Source organism: Berghia stephanieae, chromosome 1, assembly GCF_034508935.2.
Source record: "Berghia stephanieae isolate SIO BIC M18660-M18661 chromosome 1, UCSD_Bste_1.3, whole genome shotgun sequence".
Classification (NCBI taxonomy): Eukaryota; Metazoa; Mollusca; class Gastropoda; order Nudibranchia; family Aeolidiidae; genus Berghia; species Berghia stephanieae.
The window spans coordinates 141776728-141795804 of record NC_088360.1 but is presented as its reverse complement, the minus strand read 5'-3'; the positions used below and the strand labels follow the sequence as shown (position 1 = coordinate 141795804).

At 34.3% G+C, this 19077-nt stretch overlaps 2 protein-coding genes across 2 annotated transcripts in view; one reads left to right on the top strand and one right to left on the bottom strand.

The window, feature by feature from the left end:
• Positions 1-3189, top strand: part of LOC144963386 (diphthamide biosynthesis protein 3-like) — a 4813-nt gene extending 1624 nt beyond the window's left edge. Inside the window, exons 2-3 of the mRNA XM_078897359.1 lie at positions 1-21; positions 1642-3189. The exon at positions 1-21 is cut by the window's left edge and continues 54 nt beyond it. Coding sequence (XP_078753485.1) covers positions 1-21; positions 1642-1704 — 84 coding nt within the window. The 3' untranslated portion in view covers positions 1705-3189. The remainder of the gene's footprint in view (positions 22-1641) is intronic.
• A 2938-nt stretch (positions 3190-6127) lies between these two features.
• On the bottom strand, positions 6128-18710 carry LOC144963385 (protein unc-50 homolog). The gene is made up of 8 exons (XM_078897358.1): positions 18560-18710; positions 15092-15349; positions 14151-14176; positions 13938-14003; positions 13321-13441; positions 11988-12127; positions 11611-11712; positions 6128-11113 (listed from the first exon to the last, which is right to left on the bottom strand). Exons 2-8 carry the CDS (start codon positions 15331-15333, stop codon positions 10977-10979), a joined length of 834 nt encoding a protein of 277 aa, XP_078753484.1. The 5' UTR covers positions 15334-15349; positions 18560-18710; the 3' UTR covers positions 6128-10976.
• Between the last annotated feature and the right edge of the window lie 367 nt (positions 18711-19077).

Here is a 19077-nt window from a genome sequence, read left to right as displayed (position 1 = left end):
ATCAAGGTTATTTATGATCAGGTGAGTCTAATATTTAGGCAACCAAACCTGTCGATCCCCCTCTCCTTCTCTTACTTCTATTCTTTTTCTTCTTCTTCTTCTTCTTCTTCTTCTTCTTCTTCTTCTTCTTCTTCTTCTTCTTCTTCTTCTTCTTCTTCTTCTTCTTCTTCTTCTGTTGTCAATGCATATGTTCTAAGCCTAACAGAGATTTGCCTGTGACACTACATTATTACAGCCACCACCACTGTATCGTCATTCATCATCATTACCACCACCACCACTACTACTACTACTACTACTACTACTACTACTACTACTACTACTACTACTACTATTACTACTACTACTACTAGTACTACTACTACTACTACTACTACTACTACTTCTACTACTACTACTATTACTACTACTACTATACTACTACTACTTCTACTACTACTACTACTACTACTACTACTACTACTATTACTACTACTACTACTACTACTACTATTACTACTACTACTACTACTACTACTACTACTACTACTAATACTTCTACTATTGTTCATTTTTACATTTTATATGGCACTTCTTGGTTTTGGAGCTTAACTTGCTTAGAAGAAAAGGGGGATTTGGATTATATTTGACAATGTGCTTAAAATTATCATCTTGAATAGATAAAATTAGGATTTTGTGGACATTCCTGTTTCTGCATTGAAATACCTCATAGTGGTGTCTGAAATTCCTGTGAGCCAAATTTTAAGTTGGTGTCTTTGATGTGCCGGTATAATTAAGATTGCAGCCTTTAAAATTGCATTTGGAAAGAATTCATTAGATATTTATAAAAAGTAAAGTTATGTCTAAATGATAGGAATAAATGTAGGCACGGTCCTAATAATAATAATAAACTACATAATATTACATTCATATGACATTTATGCTATTTTTGCATTTGGTTTGAGTTTGACCAACGGACCCTTGAGTTAGACCGAGGGACTGGTTTTGTTTTGCTGGCTAGGTCCTGACAGGCTTTTCAATTTTTCTAACTTTGACCCATGGGCAGCTCATATCAGGATTTTTAAAGTACTTGCAGACCCAATTCGACTTCGAATTAAAAGGAGGGCGAATGTTTGAGTTCAATTTAACCATTATTGAATTATTGATTTAGATATAGAGGGGGGAAATCCATTTCATCAAGATTTGTTTGATTTATCAAAAATTTGATTATGAGATTCATTGAGTTAATAAAAATTACTTGGGTACTTTCTTTTACATTGGTTTGCGCACTTTTATGAGGTCTTAAGATGCTTCCTGAGTTCAGTTTTATCTGAGTATTGAGGATGTGTAGCAAATGTTAAAAGAACACATTTGTTTATTTTAACTTGTCATATATTATAATTTTCATTAAGTCAGCAGTTATAGCAATGCTAATCAGGTTTCAATAACTGAGCTCCATTATTTGAAAGATATTCAGGCTCGCCTTTTACAGTTTCACAACCAGCACAGTTATTAAGTTAAGCCTGTTGATCGTTATTAAAATTTTGATTCTGTATAAAATTTGTTTTCTGATAATAATGGTTTTCTTCAAGGCATGCTCAATCAAAAATTGTAATCCACTATCCCTTTCTTTATTTCCCCCGTCTGCCACTCAAACCACAGGAGGACTTCATGGAAGGCGAGCAAGTGCAAGCAGTGAAAAAGACAGAACTGGCTTTGGCTTAGGAATATCAATTAAAATTTCAAAAGATTTTTATGTTTTCTGTGTTGTATTCATGTACGATGATTTGCTATTACTTCAGGGCACCATCTGATAAATCCTTGCAAGTCATTTTATGAACAGACATCAAGATTTTTAGACTTTTATTTTCCTTTTTTCAAGGGCAGAGGAAATTTGTTCAGATTCTAACTTTTTAAAAATTATCACTTGATGTAATGGATTTAGAGAGACAGAGCAGAATATACAGAAATGCTGATGTGATGTAAATAAATTGGTATAGGGGGTAACGTAGATTTACCATTGGTTAATGGAATGGCTCAAATCAAATGAAGTGTAAACATTCTTAGCACTTTTTTTTCCCTCAACGATGATAAATGTTATTTTACTGGAATTTTACATTACTGTTTCATGGATATTAGTAAGGTCATAGCATTTTATTTCATTATTTCCTCAAATTCATAGACAATTTGAATTCAGTTTTTACTCTGACACTGAAAAATAACTTGTTCAATGCATATATGTTTTTAATTTCTATTTGTTTGAATTTGTCCTGTGAGATGCGTTGTTAAAGAATGTAAATTTTTGGCAATTCCAAGTATACTGAGTGATAAAGGTTTTGTTTTGACCCCTTTCCCCCTTATTAAAAAATATGTTTAATGTTACCACCTGTTTTTATCGACATAACTCTCCCTTGCCATCAGTTAAGTTGTGTTTATAATCTTTTTCCATGAAGATGGAGTTCATTCAAGTTTCTGGAGTGTGAGACAGACAGTAATGATAATTTGCTATCCTTTGAATTCTCTCTTACTCCCTGCTATCTCATCTGAAAATATATATTTTCTGAATTATAGAGTCGAATGCTTGCTTTGGGAAGATATTTTTTTATTTATTAAATTATTTTTTTTAGTGTTCTGGGACCCATCATTCTTTCAATTTAGTATCTTATCATTCTTCCTCCTGACTTTGATATTTATCCTGATTAACAATCACTCATTACCTGTTACCCTCTGAATATCTGATCGAAGGCAAAGTATATATACTGCAATATATTCCTAAGTAGCTGTTGGCCTGAAGAGAGAGAGAAAGAGAGAGAGAAATTGCGAAATTAACCAAGTCTCTTCAATGCCAGCCAGTTGAATTACAAGGAGTCCTTTTTCAACTTGTAAATTAGTTGTTAAAGTCAATATATCAATTCAGAAAAAATATTGTTGATATAGTCGAAAGGATAATTCATGCTGTTGATTTACTTTGTACAAAATACATTGGTATGAGTATGCGTTCTCACTATTAATATGGTAGTGTGTGTGTATGTGTGTGTGTGTGTGTGTGTGTGTGTGTGTGTGTGTGTAGAGAGAGAGAGAGATGTACAAATTTACTTACCTTATGTTTAAACCATGTTTTGCAATCAACCCCATTACCAATTCATTGCTGCATTATTCTTGATACTACCTACATTTATGTTACTGTTATTAAATCATTATAAAATTGAATATATTTTCACAATTTCCTTTTTGTTGCTCTGTGATCCAAAGATCCAACTATTGCTTGGTATTTTCGCTTAGACTGGGATCGGGTGTTAGCTTTCTCTTTCATGACTCGCCATCTGTTCCTTTGACTTATCTCTGCATCGTGAAACATGAGCGGTAGTCTTCTAACCTCTATAAACCTGTTGACCCATTTCTATGTGTTTTTGTTTTGTCTTTGTCCTGGAATGACACAACTTGGTTTTGTCCACTCTGCTGGATTAATTATCATGAGGGGGGGGGGGGGGGGCATTCAGATGTTAATCTAATCTTCCAAAGCCATGGAGCATCTTGCTTTTTTAATGTAGCCCTAAATTGACATTAGCAATTGCTTGCTGCCCCCTGGATAGGAAGCTGGTCGAATGCAATGTACTTTCTGCCAGATCTAACGGACTCAGCTACCCAATTACTGTTGGGTAAAGGAGCAGTGGTAATAATAATAATACTGAATGGCATTTATATAACGCTTTTCCCCATGTAACACAGGCTCTAAGCGCTTTACAATTACAGTTCTACAAGGGAACAAGGACATGATAGAAAAATAATCTTGACTTTATAGGTGTGACCAAGTGGTTGAAATAAATAATAACGTGAAGATGAATGTAAGCTTCAATTTAATTACAAAAACATCTAATGAACGTTTCGGGTTTCCCCTTTATCAACAAAACAGGATGATTGAAACACCACAGATGTGGTGTTTCAATCATCCTGTTTTGTTGATAAAGGGGGAAACCCGAAACATTCATTTGATGTTTTTGTAATTAAATTGAAGCTTACATTCAACTTCACGTTATTATTTATTTCTTCGAGCTTTGAGCAGCAACATTTACACTACCAAGTGGTTGAGGCACTGTGACCCAGAAAGTACTTGGTTTGAGGCATTTTTGTTTGTTTTTCTCTTGGGCAAGATTATTTGCTCACTTTGGAAAACATGGATGATACCTGTTGACATTAGACGTCAGTTTGATAGATTATCTATATTCCTTCATGGGATGCCAAGACATTGGCATCTAAAGATGCTGCGCAGAAGGATGTCATTAAAAAAAAACAACTAATGGGATCAATATCAGTTCCTTTGCTCATTAGACTATTGCTCTACTCCTTCATTATTTGTTTTGTTTGTTTTTAAGGGTTTTACGGCACTTGCAACACATTTAGGTTATATCAGCGCCAGTAAAAAGGAAGAAAATGGGATAGTAAAAAGTTCTAGAATTACAATTAAAGCGCCCAAGAAAAAGTAAGACAAAGGGGAACTGAGAACAAATAGAGATCAGATGTAGATTCCAAGAGCATACCACCAATGTACTAAGTTTGAAATCACCTACAACAAGTCTCATCCAGACACAAACACAAAATCCAACAAAGAGGAATACACTCAAATGCTTACATTATACATTAAAAATAACAAATATACTAATACATAACAGAGAGATGATTTACAAGGAAAAAAATATAATCTCCCAAAACAATAACTATGCATTTGACTGTTTCCCTCCCAGCCAGGACTCCGACCAGGGCCAGGAAAAAAACTAAGTAATCTCATTCCAAGACAAAGACAGAAAGCATGTTGGAAAACAGATATAAGGAGATAGAAGACACAATGTGTACCTCCCTGCCCACTATGGGAGGTCAGGATCCCCACCCAGTTATAATGTTTAAAAAACCATCTGAATATCTCACTGTTGTTATGGATGCTACACACTTCAGTCAGAATCTTTTTTGTTTGTTTTGTTTGTTTGTTGCTTTAGGTCTCTTCCAACACACTTGAGGTTATATGAGAGACCGCTGAAACATAAAAACAAGCAATCTAACAAAAATAGTACAAATGTAAATCAAAATCATAACCTAAAGATATCATAAGCTAAATTATAAATAACCAAGAACAAACAGGCAGAAGATTTACAGAAAAAAAAATATCCCCTGTCAAAAATACAATGACAAACCGAAGAAGCAGGATAGGCTAGTAAAGAAAAGAAACGACATCACTATCGGATCGTACACCCATGCGAACATCATAGGTATATGATTCAAGGGTGATGCTCCCATCCAACCACCCGCCCAGTCAGAATCATCAAATTGAAATATGAATGAACTGGAAAAGAAAACATTCGCTTATTGAGTTGTCATGGGGAAACACTTGGTCTCAAATTGACTGTCTGCCCCCCAAAGCCAATGACTTCAGACAAGGCCAGGACAAAACCAAGTAATCTCATTTCAAAACAGACATTCCAGAAAATAGATACAGGGGGATAGAAGACACAGCAAGTGACCTACTGTCCGCTATGGGGAGTAAAAAAAAAACAACACCCACCCAGCATCTCTCAATCTCAAAGTTATATCCATCTGTATTTGCAAAACTATATGACCTAATTCTAGATCAAAGACAAAAAGCACATGATGTAGGGGGATAGAAGTAAGGATGTAGGCCAATGTAGAACCCCATAGGAGTGCAACATAAATAAAAAAAACTCCCTTTATTCATCCCTAAGGGGAAATTTTTCTTTAGCCGCAAAGTGAGCTAAGGCTAGGTGACTTGCTCAAGGCCACACAACGCGGCGGGTAGTCGAACTCGGTACCTTTCGGGTACGAAGCAAAGACCATACTGCTGAGCCACATTCCCCACATTTAAGGGATTTCCAGTCATTTAAAATGCTGGTAGATGAAAGGAAAAATAATTCTCTAAGATTAACCAAAATATGTCTGTTTTGCTCTGAGAAGACAATTCAAGATGCTAAGGTTGGTGCAAACAGGACAAGGATTGATGAAAAGCCATAATAAAGAGATAGGCCAATTGAAGAATGTCACCGACTCCCACCTACACAATTATTCTGTCCAAAACAAAAAGGGTCTTAAGGCAACAATGTCAGAAAGTAATAAGAACAAATGATTTACAAATACAAAACAATTCTGTGTAATAAATTGGTATTTATTTAAACCCACAGTCACAGATTTCAACATTATATACAATAGGAAAACTAGAATCACAAGTTTACAATCCTAACAAAACCCAAATATATAAACATAGTTTCATCCTTATAAATACGTGAAGATATATGAACAGAACATTTGCATAACTAGAATGGAGTCTTGGTGTCAGTCACTGTTTGCCAAAACTCTTAAATCTCAAATTTAAACAGCATTGTGTGTCTGTGCTAGAGTCACACCACCGCCTCCATTGAAAAACAGAAAATATTACAGCCGCTCAAAATCACAAAACTCGTTTTTGTTATTAAGGGTTTTACGGCGCTTGCAACACATTTAGGTTATATCAGCGCCAGTAAAAAGGAAGAAATGGGATAGTAAAAAGTTCTAGAATTACAATTAAAGCATCAAAGAAAAAGTAAGACATAGGGGAACTGGGAACAAATAGGTGTCAGATGTAGATTCCAAGTGCATACCACCAATGTTCTTAGTAGTTTGAGATCACCAATAAGTCTCATCCCGACACAAGCACGGCCCCCACTAAGAGGAATACACTCAAATGCTTGTATTATAAATTAGAACAAATATAATAATACATAACAGAGAGATGATTTACAAGGATAAAAAATATACTCTCCCAAAACAATAACTATGCATTTGACTGTTTCCCTCCCAGCCAGGACCCCGACCAGGGCCAGGACAAAACCAAGCAATCTCATTCCAAGACAAAGACAGAATGCAAGTTGGAAAACAGATATAGGAGGATAGAAGACACAATAAGTACCTCCCTGCCCACTCATAAAACTCGCATACTGCCCATAGTAGTACATGAATGATACTAATAATAATTACATGATATGGTACAGGTTGATGAGTCAATATTCTTATTTTGGAAATAATCTTATAAAATATAAATTCACACCAGCAAACACTCATATATTTGACCTTTCATAGAGACAACCCGATTCTCAAACCATCAGACATATTATTTTGACAGGCTCTATCAAAATCATCACCAAATGTGAATAACAGTCTATCTTGATAATTACAGACATTTACATTCCACAGAATTTCCCAAAGATGAATTTACACATATAAATATTTATGGATCATATTCAAAGAGAGAAAGAAAATAACTCGCTGCTTAATTTATGATAAGAGTATATTTTACTGTGAAATGATAGCAACCCAAAACAAGTTGATTGGAAAAAAAAATTAATTAATGTTCCATCCTAGTTGTTAATCATTAACTTAATGGCACATCACTATCAAATAAACAAATTGCGGAGTTTGTTTTTATGTTTTTAAGGCGCTTGCAACACATTTAGGTTATATCAGCGCCAGTAAAAAGGAAGAAAATGGGATAGTAAAAAGTTCTAGAATTACAATAAAGCATCCAAGAAAAGGGAAGACAAAGGGGAATTGGTTCAAATAGGGAACAGATGTAGATTCCAAGAGCACACCGCCAAAGTATTTAGTTTGACATCACCTAAAAGTCTCATCCAGACACAAGCACAGGTCCCAACTAAGAGGAATACACTCAAATGTCAGCGCCAGTAAAAAGGAAGAAAATGGGATAGTAAAAAGTTCTAGAATTACAATTAAAGCAACCGAGAAAAAGTAGGACATAGGGGAACTGGGAACAAATAGGGATCAGATGTAGATTCCAAGAGCATACCACCAATGTACTTAGTTTGAGATCACCTTTAAGTCTCATCCGGACACAAGCACAAAATCCAACAAAGAGGAATACACTCAAATGCTAACATTATACATTGAAAATAACAAATATAATAATACATAACAGAGAGATGATTGACAAGGAAAAAAATATCATCTCCCAAAACAATAACTATGCACTTGACTGTTTCCCTCCCAGCTCGGACTCCGGCCAGGGCCAGGGCAAAACCAAATAATCTCATTCCAAGACAGAGATTATGTTGGAAAACAGATATAAGGGGATAGAAGACAGTATGTACCTCCCTGCCCCACCCAGAAATTGCGGAGTGGGCTACCCCTTCTCATACAACTCTCCCTCTTTGATCATGCAGCTATTGTTTTAGATTTCCACTACTTACATGAACATCAAAACGCATAGCAATAGTCATACATACTTCAAGCCAGAAATATTTGAATGCATGTTTCTATGCAATATGCTCAAGCAGTGAGACACATATGTTGTGTTTATAATATTATGACATCATTTTATCTAAATGTAAATAAGGCAATCAATATGAATTTTTTAAAAAAGAAAAAACTTAAAAAGAGAATAACTATTGAAAAAAAAAAATCAGGATTCCACAAAATCGTGAATTTCGTACATAATGGAGATAAGCCATATTTACTCACATTTATAAATTAACCAAAACATTCCCATAAACATTTGTAAAATGTTCAAATTGAGTTCTTTTAGACTCACATTGCTACGTTCATTCATGGGAGGAAATAAAAGACAACGGTCTGTAACCACATTTACCATTTACATCACACTTTCTAATTTACTTAAAAGTATCACAAAATTGGATCAATTCTAGATGTTTCCAACAAATACAGGAAACAAGTCCTGTTTTGTTTGTTTTTTATGTTAAAAAAATTATAAATAAAACAAAAACAATCAGAGTGGGTCTTTAAGTAATTTGGATAGGCCCCGTTCCAATTCTCTTCTCTTTCACCAACTTGTGGATAGTTGACATCAATAAATATTTATTTGTACATTAGCAAAATGTTTCAAGAAAGTTTGGGTGTCGTATTACTGGTCCCCTCATAGAAGTATGATACTGTAACAAACGTTTATCCCAATGATTCTATGTTGAAATATTGCGATTTTGCTTAATCCTCAGTGACCTTTCCAAGTATGTGAATACCATTTTGAGTACTGATACTAGTTTATTGATCACAACTATTTCTAAGACAACTTATTTCTTCACAAACCTCGTTAATCATATTTAATTTCGAAATGTTATAATTAATGAGTTAGAATTAATCTATCATATTGCAGCAAAAGAAATATATAAATTATCACAATCACATGATATAAATCAAAATATACTCCCATTCTGATTGTATGTAACTTCATCAGACAACTAAAACAACTTAAAAACACATTCTATCAAATTTTTATGGTAGGTACTATATGAACAACTTCTCTTCTGATTTGATTTGCTTTAAGGCTTTTAACAGCGCTTGTAACACTTTTAGAGAAGCTGATGGGTTTATCAGTGTATCTATCTACCCTTTCAAACATCAAAGAAAAATTAATAAGACAAAGGTAAAGTCCCAAGAACACGAGTAAATCTGAAGAGCAATGCATCATTGTGTTTTGTCAGACAAAAGCAATGTCGCCAGCTAAAGGGATACACAAATTATTATAAATCAGCAAATGGATTACAGTGCACTAGACACTTTTAGATCATTTCAGTACCAGGGTAAAAGAAGCTGATGGGTTTATTGGTTTATCTACCCTTTCAAACATCAAAGAAAAATTAATAAGACAAAGGTAAAGACCTAAGAACGCGAGTAAATCCGAAGAGAAATGCATCATTGTGTTTTGTCAGACAAAGGCAATGTCGCCACCTAAAGGGATACACAAATTATTATAAATCAGCAAATGGATTACAGTGCACTAGAGATGATTCAATTTACAAGATGGAGGAAAAAAACATTATTTCCAGGATATAATGCATACATCCAACTTCAGAAAAATGACAGACAGTCACGTGGAAGAGACAAAAAAATATAAGACGATAGCAATAGCAGAGATAGTGAGAGTGAAAAAGCCTGGCTTGGCCCCTTGGATATCCTGTTTCTGTTTTATGGTACTTGAAACACATTGAGGCCATTTTAGTGCCAATAAAAAAGAATAAAACGAGTCAGTGAAGAAATTCTAGAATTACAAGTAAAGGTGCCCAAGAAAAAGTAAGATAAAGGGGACTGGTTCAAATAGGGAACAGATTCCAAGAGCACACTATCAGTGTACCTAGATTGCGATCACTTAAAAGTCTTATCCAGACACAAGCACAGGATCCCACTAAGAGGAATACACTCAAATGTTTATAGAATATATCCAAAACAGGAAACATGACTAACAATACATAACAGAGAGATGATTTACAAGGGGGGGAAAAAATCATCTCCCAAAGCTAAAACTAAACATTTGGCTGTTCCCCTCTCAGCTAAGGACTCTGCAAGGCCAGGATAAAACGAAATTATTCCATTCCCGGAGAAAGACAGAAAGCAACTCGGAAAAAAAGATATAAGAAGATAGCAGGCACAGCAAGTGACCTCCTGCCCACCATAGGAGGTCAAAGGACCCCTATCTTGTTTCTGAATGCTTAAATTTCTCAAAAGTTTTCAATAAATCATGGCATGGAACAGAAAGCACATGGTGGTTGGTACCATATTTTTAAAAAATTTAAACTTGTTTTAACGCTCTTGGTTGTAAGCCAAAGATAAAATGACAAAAATATTCTGTAATCAAAAGTAAAAGTGAACATATCTGATCATTGACCAAAAGTTGGACAAATGCAATCAAACCAAACAAGAAAAGAAAAAAAAATGCTATAAATGAGAAGAAATTAATTATCAAAGTATATTTAGTAAGCATTTTTTAAAATCAGCATTATCTAGAGTTAAACAAAGTAAATAATAATTTTTAAAATTCACAATGCTGAAAGAGGAATTTCAAAAGTAAAGTGGTTGAGCACAAAGCAATACTGAAAGACTCCCTCCAATTAGAAAGAATGTCACCTTTACTGCATCCACTTATTCAATTTTCAGCATTTATTATTATAGACATGGCTAAGAATTATGTACACAAGCGTGGGAAATAAATACTATAAGACTCGATATTGGTAAAAGTTTGAGAGCATCCAGCTGAAGTTCCAGTTGAGAATAACGGACAGGACAAATATCAGGATCACACCAGTCACTGGAAACAAAAATGTCCTTGTGTTCTTCAAGAATGGCAAGGCTGTTGAAAAAAATAAAACAAAAACAAAGAAAAGTGAGGATACATATTCAAACAAAATCATTCATATAATCAAAATACAGAGCGATAACATAAGCATTTTTAACAAAACAAAGTTAAAATTTTCAAAATTAAAGATGATTGTAGCGCTTTTCATTCTATTTTTTTTTAGCAGCAATCTCCTATCATTTTGACAAATACATCACCCTGAACACATGAATAGACCGTGATTTCTTGTCAATGCATTCCAATCTCAATTGGACTTGAGATAACGTTCCAAAGTTCAAACTCTTATTGGTGAGAACTTGGAAAAGACTTTTCAAACATAATTCCCCATCCAATCTGAGCAGCTACTTGGGTCACCCAAAACATCAAATGGTTAGGTCAGTCAGAAGAAATAAATATTCTAAGCTGCTAAGGATTTGGTAATGAAAACCATAGGCACAATAAAATTGCATTACCCTTCATATTTTCCAAAGATTAAAGGATATAACACTTACCACTGTAGCCTAGAAACGTGATATATATGTAGTAGCAAATAGCGAGGAGCCAAAATGTGTTGCCAAATAGTCTGGAGAAGAACATGTCCCTGTTGATGACATCTGGAGATAAATAAAAATTATATATTTACCAACTCCATATCATGCACTGAGGCATCTACAGTTTGTTGATGCATATTCATAAAACGGCTAAAAAGTTAACAAAATTACAACCACGGGTATTCTGATGGGAGGTGAAAGGTAGCACTGACTACTTTAAGCGAATATAAACCCAATGACAAGAAATAAGGGACATAGAGAAGAAAAAGAAAGATAGATGTAAGAAATAAGAAAATTAGCAGTGAGGTTTGACAAGTTAACATTCATTGGATACTCACGGTGCAAAAATGGTAGTTGAAAGAAGTGTAGAATCATAAGGAGTGGGTAGAAAGCATTTAGGTGAACATCGAATGCATAGCCCCATTCAACATCTTGACCCCGAGGTGGATTTATTATCATGTATCGATTGGCTATAAACCTGCAATGAAAAACAATAATATTCAGAAATACTTGCATATATAAAGAGATAAGATTAAAATGGCAGTCTCTTTAGGGAGTAAAATATGAAAAACAAAATTATTTTTTTTAAAACTAATAAAAAGCATTTAAAAGTGAAAAACTACATTACGCATGGAAACATAAATTCATTACTAATAATTTGTTTTCAGTCTATTAAGTTCATACTTTGAACAAATATGTTCCAATTGTCCATTAATAAGGGGCTGCCCGGCACAGAAGTATAGTTAGTTTTTTTAAATACTCAAAAGTACCGAGTTTGACTCTCTGGTGCACAGTAAGGCCTAAAGCAAGTCACCTCACCCTAGCTGACTTTGTGGCACTGCATTGTGGCTGATGCCTGGGTTATTCCAGCTTCCCTTGGAATAGACCCAAAAGACAAATTCCCTTTGGGAAAGAATAAAGGGAATCATACTCTATTTTTTAAAATTCAGTATTAATTACTATCAAAAGAAGTTGTGATGAGAATATGGCATTAGACCGGCACATAAAATATCTTTCTCAATGCCTAAATTTCCAACTGAAAAGAATTGGTAAAATTAGAAACTACATAAATACAGATGTGACAAAAACCTTGATTACATCATTGGTTCTTTCAAAATTTCTATTGTAACTCTCTCTTTTTGAACCTCACCAGCGAGAGAATACTCAGGCTGCAAAGAATTCAAAACAATGCTGCAAGATTAGTCCTTAAGCGCAGCAAGAAACATCATGCATCACCTCCCCTAAAAGAGCTTCATTGGCTTCCTGTTAAGGAGCGAATATTGTACAAAGTTCTGATATTGTGTATTAAATGCCTTAACACATATTAACCAACTTATTATTTTGATAAATTGGAGTTATATAAACCAACCCTTCACTTGTCATCCGATGGAAAATTGCTCGTCACTCAAGGAAAGAACTCTCAAGAGTCATGTGAAGGACGATACTTTTCTAGAAACATTCCAACCTTCCGGAACAAACTTACAAAAGAAATACGACATTCTTCATCGGAAGACATGTTTAAAAAGCATCTTAAGACCTCATTAATTTCCAAATTGAATTGTTGATGCCGCTGTAAAGCGCTCTGAGCACTTCCTCGTGATATGGGAGAGCGCTCAACAAATATAATATATCATCATCATTATTATTATTATCATTTTTGAGAAGGCTCACCAAAACAGAGTGGCAATGAGAAGGCCAACTCCAATACAATCCACAAATATGACCCAAAGTAAAAACTTGATAAAACCAACAAATCCGAGATTCAACACAAGAGCAAAACCAAGTGAAGAGGCTGAAAATGAAAAAAAAAAAGGAAAGAATATAAGTGTCATGTGCCGAAAAAAAAAGATACTGAGAATTTCAGATGACTGGTGTGTAGCACTCAAGGGTATATGATTGCGCAGCACATTGTCCCCTGGATAATTCTAGATATTTTGATTATCACAAGCTTTTATGAAAATTCTTAAAGCCCAGGCTGTTTTATTGTGCATGAATACAAAATTTGTTGATCATAACATTGAAGCCCTAAAATTACAAGCATTGGAGGACTGGAATTCTTTTATTTTTTTTTTTTTTCCTTTTATTTTGAAATTATGAAATTCTTATTACTAGTAATAGATTATTTCCCTAAAAGTTAAACATGCCACCAAAATGGGGAGGCTGAGGTAAGGAATTGGTAATATACGTTAATATTGAATGAGATTTCATGAGAAATATTGATCAATTTAAAGGCCCTATACAATACCACTGTTGGAAATCTTAGCAAAATGAAAACAAATAATACTCACCCAAAAGCCAAAATGTTAAAAGAACTAAAAAGGCAGGGTCATCTCGTGCCCATTGATCTTTGGTATCTGGATGAAGAAAAAGAGAAAATAAACGTTCACAACTTCTAAAATCATTTCAGGAAAAAGCAATGCAAATAGGACATGAAAAATATGTTCATTGTTAAAATGGCAAACAGAAATTACAAAGAAACATTTTTTTTTGGGTTTACTTACGTTTTCTGTACTGAAAATTTCTGTATCTGTAAATGGAAAAAAAAAATAAATTATGAAAACTAGATATATACATTATTTTCTCCTGGGAATCAAAACCAGAGAGACATCCCACTGCCCTATCTTTCATTTCACTTCATACCTTTTAACAATCGGCATTTTAGAGGAAGGACTATCTTTTTGTTTATCTACTGCTTTATATTAGTTTAGTCAAGGTTTAATGAAATAGTCATAACTTGATAGAAGAATTTATAAAATGTCTATCGAGAGTGAATCGACAAACTATAAATTTACATTAGCCATTTTTGTTTGTTTTATGTTGCTCAGATTCACAAGAACAACTCTACTTTTTCAAAAGCAGACATTTTTCCCATATATCCTCGGATTTATAATTTTGCAATTAACTTTTCCTTAACCTTACATTATTTAGAATGGCCATACATTTTCATCAGAGCTTCTTGGTCATTTGATTTTTAATGGTATAAAATGCTTTTTAAAAAAGTAATAGCTAATTGAGTGTCTATTGAACAAAATTGGGCTTATAAATTGTACACATAAGAATGACTCATGGATCATTCATTGGTCCTTGATATTCTAAAAATCAAGTGGGTTTGCTAGAATTGCTAGAATAATTATTAACCCTTACAACAGGCTGAAAAGAAAAAGAATTTTTAAAACATGGAAAATCTTGTCTGTTTTTATTGCATATCAAATTCATTTTTAATTAGGGAACTCATTTTTGTTTAACATGCTCCTGAACAAATAATATTTAAAAACTTTCAAACTAATTAAAACAAAAAGGAAATCAGGCCGAAACAATTGTCAGTAATAGTTAATACAATGCTCAGTACATTATATAAGAGTTATGTGAAACAATAAGTAAATCCTAACATAAACTAAATAATCGAATTTGCGTTCTATTTTGATATTGAACAATAACGTACACTTTTTGTGGTGATATGAATAGATAGATCATTTGCCAGAATGCATATTCAAAGTCCATCTGCCGAAATTTCAAAAGCCTCCTGAAGTACTTCTGTCTTTTGGCAGTAGCGGTCAGATGAGTGTCCCATTTTTGGCTATTTGATGAGCCATTACTGTTGGCAGAGTTCAAGAACGGTGAATAAGCTCCAGAACCACCAGGGGTAGGAGACACAGGAGGAGACATCTTTGTAAACTTTGACATGTAGATGAGATTTACACTGAAATGAAAATGCAAAAATTTGATCAAAAGGGCATTTAAAAGCAGAAGTACAAAAAGATTACATAACGTCTGATAAGCGCATCAGTATCACAACTAATTACTAAGCCTATTTCTCAATTGACCCCATCACTCAACTTTCACTATTTCACGACAACAGCTGTGGGTGAGCAAAGCAAGGTGGCAACAGCAATCATGGGTTCTGGTGTAAAAACCAGAGTTGTTTGGTCTGCTAGCCAATGTCCTCAGATAAGAATCTTACACAGGGAGTGCCGTTATACACGTAATTATGTGCACACCAAACACAATTTTTTAAATATATGCACTCAATCACTATGAAAGTCCATGAAGGCTACAGCCCTGGCAATTGAGCAGGATTGACCTGGCCCGGCAGTTTCATGCATTTTAAAAATGAAAAACTATGCATCAGGATTAAGTAAATCATATGCATGCAATACACAGCAAAATATTCAAATTACTAATTTTAAGATTGCAACAACAACAAAAAATCACACACAAATTCAACCAAAAGTTGAATGGTGGTGGTTGTAGTAGTGGTGGTAGGAATAATGATAATGATGTGGTGGTGGTATTTGTAGTAATGGTGGTAGGGATGATGATATTGTGGTGGTTGTAGTAGTAGTAGTTTTAGTAGTAGTGGTAGTAGTAGTTTTAGTAGTAGTGGTAGTAGTAGTAATAGTAGTAGTGGTAGTAGTAGTAGTAGTAGTAGTAGTAGTAGTAGTAGTAGTGGTAGTAGTAGTAGTAGTAGTAGTAGTAGTAGTAGTAGTAGTAGTAGTAGTAGTAGTAGTAGTAGTAGCAGCAGCAGCAGGAGTAGAAGTAGTAGTATTACTATTATTATCATTATTTTATTTTTATTATTATCATCCTCATCATAACCATCATTATCACCATCATCATCAGAGGTAGTAGTAGTAGTGGTAGTAGTAGTACAGTAGTAGAAGTAGTAGTAGTAGTAGTAGTAGTAGTAGTAGTAGTAGTAGTAGTAGTAGTAGTAGTAGTAGTAGTAGTAGTGGGAGGAATGATTGCGTGGTAATGGTGGCAGCTGTAGTAGAGGTGGAAGGGATGATACTGTGACAGTGGTGGTTGTGGTGGTGGCAGAAGGAATGATGATGTTGTGGCAGTCATATATTAGTGGCCGGAGCAATGATGTTATGGTCGTTGAATTTTAGCATTCATAGTTAATGTTAGGCTTTGGCTAATGTTTCTTCTCTTACGCATGCAGAAACACAAAAATGCAAAAATAGGTGATGGAGGGTAACATTTGGATGATCGTGTATTTCTATTTCTAGAGGGCTGGAGTGATCATCAAAATCAACCCCTTTGTAGAGAGAGAGAGAGAGAGAGAGAGAGAGAGAGAGAGAGAGAGAGAGAGAGTGAGAGAGAGGGAGAGAGTGAGAGAGAGTGGAGAGAGGGAGAGAGAGAGAGAGAGAGAGAGAGAGAGAGAGAGAGAGAGAGAGAGAGAGAGAGAGAGAAATAGCTGCCAACCGTTCCGTTAAAAACGGATTTGTTCCGTATTTGACTTCCTGAGTCCGTAAGTCCTTATTTTTAGTTCAAAATCCGTATTTTTTAATTTTTGACTAATTTGTGGTAAACAACCTAATGAATTATTATTATTGATCCATTATTATTACTATTACTACTACTATTATTGTTATTATTATTATTGTTATTATTATTATTATTGTTATTATTGATGTCCAATGAGAGAGGATGAGCAGGGTTTAAATCAGCACAGCATAATCTCCATTCCTGTGTAGCTCTTTAATTTGAATTATGCCTCTATCATAAATGATTTTCAACTATTAAAAAAATTCCAGTTGTTTATATGACGCCTGTTTTTTACTAAAACCTTTCATAATGTATTGGAGATTTGCATAGAATATGGATGTTAGCCTCGATATACTCTTAATATTCTAAAAAAGTATTGATACTTTTACTATTTGTTACAAATATTATTTTAATTAAAAATAAAATTAAATCCACATCTTTGATTGGAAGGTATTCAATCAGAAAATCAATTGCTTAAATAGATTAAACATGACAATGATTATTTCCCTTGAATGATTTACGAAATATAAATTTAATCCCTTTAAAAAGACATCTTCATTTGATTTTTACTTTTTATTTTTCAAGCAAGCTTTTGTAACGGTTTAGGTTCAAGAAAAATAAGTATACTCCATTTTTAGGTGTGTTTATCTTGTCAAAGTAAAGAAGCGGGAATTCTCCAATATTTAGAGGTGCATTTTACTATAAGTACTATTATTGTGTACTAATTAAAGACCATTATGTTGCATGAAAGAAAATCGCCTACTTTTTAGCCGAACTCACCTATTTTTTAAACCCAAAACGGTTGGCAGTTATGCATTTCTAACCATCCTAAGTTATTTCATTTATTTTACAACTGTGCTTCTTGTGTATTGGTTCTTATCAAAGTTGAGGCAGTTGAATTCTTTCTTTATATTGTCTGTTCTGAAATCTTGATCTCATTGTGGAAAGTGTCATTGTAACGATTCAAATGTGCTGGTACTAAACCCGATAATTTAGCAACATTTGGACTAGCCTCTGTATCTCAAACTTGTTAGTGTTAGTTATAGTAATTAAAAAGGCTGGCTTTTATATGTTGCGATTCGATGAAGGGGGGGGGGGGGCACACGTCGTCCCCTCATCCCCGGCCAAGTGAGCGTTCCTTATTTTATTTTTGAAAAGTTGGCAGCTATGGAGAGAGAGAGAGAGAGAGAGAGAGAGAGAGAGAGAGAGAGAGAGAGAGAGAAAGTAATCTGAAGTTCTGAAGGCAGAACATTATTATAAATCCGGTATATTTGAAACACTGATTTTGAACTGGAAGTTCAAGTTGTACACGCCGACGGGAGCAGCAGACTTGTCTCATTTTCCCTTCAACTTCAATGGTCTAGAGCAAAAAAAAAAATATTGAAGACAAATTGGTCACTCAATTCCTTACTTGTTACTTTCAAATGACAAATAAAAATGTTTATTAGTTTATACACTAGAACCGTATAGAAAGAAGCAGATGGGTGGTTTTTGATTTTGTTTGTTTTTTTTGCATAACTCACAATTGACTCAGCTACTGTCGTCACCGTCCAGCAGACGTTGAACAAAAAATTATCTAGACTATTATGGTCGGGACATTGATGCAAATAAACGTATCTGTTAGATGTGAATATTGACTTACCTTGTCTAAGCGGAAATATGTTTCACATATTATCAAACTCTATTTTCAATTAAAACAAGCAGTCTATTTTCAACATTGAAGTGATACAGTCACTGTGTTTGTAGTTTATGCCAACAAACTGAAACGGATATTGGGTGGCAATGTTTATTGCGATTGCGCATGCGGAAAATAGAAAGAGAGCAATAACTGTAATTTTGTTACCGCATACGAATTTTTCTTTGTTATCTCCCTTACCTCATACCTACCTGGATACCTCTGTATAGAGCTTATTAGACTTGTAGTCTCCTTCGCTCCTCCTCATCTATTAATGATTGGACCAATTTTTATAATTGAACTTGTTTCCTAGGGTGTTGCTTATCTCCAACTCTGCTTTGAATTTATTCAAATTTTTTGCTGATACTGTGGTTTCTTGCAGTTTATTCCAGTTATTTACAATTCTAGATGAAAAAAAGTTCCTTCTTTCATTTGTTTTAAAACGTTCTTTTTTCAGTTTCTTGCTGTTTCCTCGTGTCTGAATG